Here is a 4,118-nt window from a genome sequence, read left to right as displayed (position 1 = left end):
GCTACCACCAAACCACTAAGGGCAGCTACCACCAAACCACTAAGTGCAGCTACCACTAAACCACTAAGGGCAGCTACCATCAAGCCACTAAGGGCAGCTACCACCAAACCACTAAGGGCAGCTACCACCAAACCACTATAGCCCCAGTAAGTCCCTCACTTCTCCATGCTGCGGTCGTCGCAGGACATGACCAGGTCCTGTAGAGTCAGCGTCTCTCTGCAACAATCCGCTGCTGGAGGGATAGATGGCAATTCTGAGTTGTGGCAGCAAATGCAGTTAATTCAATATAAAGAGACGTAGATATTATTCTATCTGTTATGGAACCAGATTTATGTATAAGCAGATAAATGGCATTTCATATTATCAAAGTATTATATTGAACTTTACTTGAATTGAAATAATCATAAAGTATTTCCTCGTAACAACATACATGACAAGCCCCAGCTAACGCAAAAGGTTCCTCAGTTCCACCATTGCTTGCAGGTTCCTATATGTAATATCACAACCATTCTGTACCTCAAGCTATAAATAACAACTTTAATTTGCAACAACTATTGCTGACTATGCTGAGAGTATCTAAAATTGTTAGCTCTAGTTAATGCTAAAGCTACCAAAAACTAAATTATGTACTCTAAATTTTCTTCATTGCAAACTTTTTTCAAGTTTCAATCTTCTTACATCATTGCCACTGCCCTAGCCATTAGAATCAATTGCTAGAACCGAATATAAATGAACTCATGATGGATCAATTTGGGTTATAATATAAAAAAGCTAACCAAAAATACAGGTATTTTATACAAAAAAATTCTAAAAAATTTGAAGTAAAAATGCAATGCCAAGTGAGCATAAAGAGGCCAAGCCAATTATAAATATAAAATTAGCTCCCTAGAGTTAGGGGTTTAATTTTTTTTAACTAATAAATTAGAGAAAATAACTAAATTTCATTACTTTACTATATATCACTCATTATATTACAGTACACGTGTTGGAAATTTCACCTCCATCTTTGGAAGTTTGCTCAATTCCTTGAGTTTTGTCAGAGTTCTTGCCCTGATGTCTCTCCCAGAGCTGCAGGAGGGTGCGGGGAGGGATGGACCCTGAGAGATGGGCGTGCAGCTCCTGTACATGGTGGCACAGAGTCCTATGAGTAGTCCAGTCAAGTATCTTGAGTCCTATGAGTAGTCCAGTCAAGTATCTTGAGTCCTATGAGTAGTCCAGNCACACCGTCCACCACCTGCAGGAGCTGGAGGACAGTGTCCAGGGTGTCCGCGGCCTCGGCCACGCCCTGCGCGCGGTCCAGGGACACCAGCAGCCGCACCTGCAGCGCCCCCCACCCCCGCCTGGGGGGGACATGCTCGTTGTGGCGTAGGGAATGTAATTACCTCATAAAATGGGTGAAAATAGTACATATATTAACTCATTTTCAGTTAATTGAAAGTTATTCAAATGGAAATTATTCAGTTTATTGAATTTATTCAAAAAGATGCGAAGGAACTCTTTGCTGAGGGACGTTAGCTAAAGTTGAACAGCGACTAGCATCCGAAAATTTATATATGGATGACGATGGCCGTAAAAAATGCATACACAGCGACACTGATACCAGCAAAAATATGGTGGAACAGCAAACAAGAACAATGGAACTTACGGGCCTCCTGTGTCGGCTGAAGGCAGCGAATAAATGATGTAGAAATGAATAATTGAGATTTATTGAACTAATGATGGAGATTTTATGAATTACCGTATTAATGGAGATTCTATTAATTAATTGAGCGAAAGTCCGTCAATCTTATGAGGAGACAAGATTGGCGGAGTGAACCTTATGAATATTAGTTAATTAGTGAATACAACCTAACTGAGACTGCTGCCTACGTGACCTGCGGGACTGAACACAAGAGAAACAAGAAGATAACGGACAAATTGATGTTAGCAAAGAACGTAAAGGAACAATGGTGGTGTGATGTGGTGTGTGGTGTGATATGGTGAGGTACTCACCGCACCACATCCATGACTGTGGTGAGGTAGTGATGCTTGGTAGTGCCAGGGAACCTCCGTGGTGTGGTGCGCCTGTCTCTTATACACATCTAGATGTGTATAAGAGACAGCCACCACCCCGTCCACCATCAACATTCCGTCCACCATCAACACCCCGTCCACCATCAACACCCCGTCCACCATCAACACCCCGTCCACCATCAACACCCCGTCCACCATCAACACCCCGTCCACCATCAACACCCCGTCCACCATCAACACCCCGTCCACCATCAACACCCCGTCCACCATCAACACCCCGTCCACCATCAACACCCCGTCCACCATCAACACCCCGTCCACCATCAACACCCCGTCCACCATCAACACCCCGTCCACCATCAACACCCCGTCCACCATCAACACCCCGTCCACCATCAACACCCCGTCCACCATCAACACCCCGTCCACCATCAACACCCCGTCCACCATCAACACCCCGTCCACCATCAACACCCCGTCCACCATCAACACCCCGTCCACCATCAACACCCCGTCCACCATCAACACCCCGTCCACCATCAACACCCCGTCCACCATCAACACCCCGTCCACCATCAACACCCCGTCCACCATCAACACCCCGTCCACCATCAACACCCCGTCCACCATCAACACCCCGTCCACCATCAACACCCCGTCCACCATCAACACCCCGTCCACCATCAACACCCCGTCCACCATCAACACCCCGTCCACCATCAACACCCCGTCCACCATCAACACCCCGTCCACCATCAACACCCCGTCCACCATCAACACCCCGTCCACCATCAACACCCCGTCCACCATCAACACCCCGTCCACCATCAACACCCCGTCCACCATCAACACCCCGTCCACCATCAACACCCCGTCCACCATCAACACCCCGTCCACCATCAACACCCCGTCCACCATCAACACCCCNCTACCACCTAACCACTAAGGCTGTCTCTTATACACATCTAGATGTGTATAAGAGACAGCACCTCACACAACATCACCACACACCACATCACCACATCACCACACACCACACACCACATCACCACACACCACATCACCACACACCACATCACCACATCACCCACACGACGTTGTCCTCCTGGAAGGCCTGCAGGACAGCGGCGGTCGCGGTGGCCAGGGCGGCCAAGTCGTCCACGACGCGATGGACCAACGCGAACAACGCGAAGCCCCTGCAACACACGTGACCAGTCATGTATCATGGGTACCAGCATAACAAAATTGTTGTGTATATATTGAAAAAAATTAGGAAGTAGATCAGCTTATTAAAAATAAACTGGTTCAAAGAAATTTCTGTTTGGATACTTAAATGGCAACATAGCTTCATGTAACTTGATGAATTTATGTCATTTAATAAATAATTCACTATGAAAGTAATGAGATACTTCCCTTGATTTTCCTTCTGTACCGTCAAATAAACATTTTGACTACCAACTATTTGCAAAATTCGTGATAAAGCCATTACCTAGACAGCCATCTACAATAACCCATGAGGCTATACAAGTAAGGACAATGGCTTGGAAATTACAGATCTAAGGACTTCTAACTCCAGGCTGAAATGCTTATAATAAACCACCACACAGCAACTGCGGTAGAGGAAATATTTGACACCACTCACAAGTGGTGACCACACCTCCCCTCCTCCCCTCTCACAAGTGGTGACCACACCTCCCCTCCTCACCTCTCACAAGTGGTGACCACACCTCCCCTCCTCCCCTCTCACAAGTGGTGACCACACCTCCCCTCCTCCCCTCTCACAAGTGGTGACCACACCTCCCCTCCTCACCTCTCACAAGTGGTGACCACACCTCCCCTCCTCACCTCTCACAAGTGGTGACCACACCTCCCCTCCTCCCCTCTCACAAGTGGTGACCACACCTCCCCTCCTCCCCTCTCACAAGTGGTGACCACACCTCCCCTCCTCACCTCTCACAAGTGGTGACCACACCTCCCCTCCTCCCCTCTCACAAGTGGTGACCACACCTCCCCTCCTCCCCTCTCACAAGTGGTGACCACACCTCCCCTCCTCACCTCTCACAAGTGGTGACCACACCTCCCCTCCTCCCCTCTCACAAGTGGTG

At 47.9% G+C, this 4,118-nt stretch overlaps 1 protein-coding gene across 1 annotated transcript in view; it reads right to left on the bottom strand.

The window, feature by feature from the left end:
- LOC108675082 (adenosine deaminase-like protein) overlaps nucleotides 1–2,081 on the bottom strand; it is a gene marked incomplete in the record, with an annotated part of 6,764 nt that extends 4,683 nt beyond the window's left edge. Inside the window, 2 exon segments of the mRNA XM_047880765.1 lie at nucleotides 1,235–1,340; nucleotides 1,993–2,081. Of these exon segments, the coding sequence (XP_047736721.1) occupies nucleotides 1,235–1,340; nucleotides 1,993–2,081 (195 nt within the window).
- Between the last annotated feature and the right edge of the window lie 2,037 nt (nucleotides 2,082–4,118).

This window comes from Hyalella azteca, unplaced genomic scaffold (assembly GCF_000764305.2).
Source record: "Hyalella azteca isolate HAZT.00-mixed unplaced genomic scaffold, Hazt_2.0.2 contig6156, whole genome shotgun sequence".
NCBI classification, from domain to species: domain Eukaryota; kingdom Metazoa; phylum Arthropoda; class Malacostraca; order Amphipoda; family Hyalellidae; genus Hyalella; species Hyalella azteca.
The sequence above is the reverse complement of the archived record's forward strand: the minus strand, read 5'-3'. Positions and strand labels throughout refer to the sequence as shown.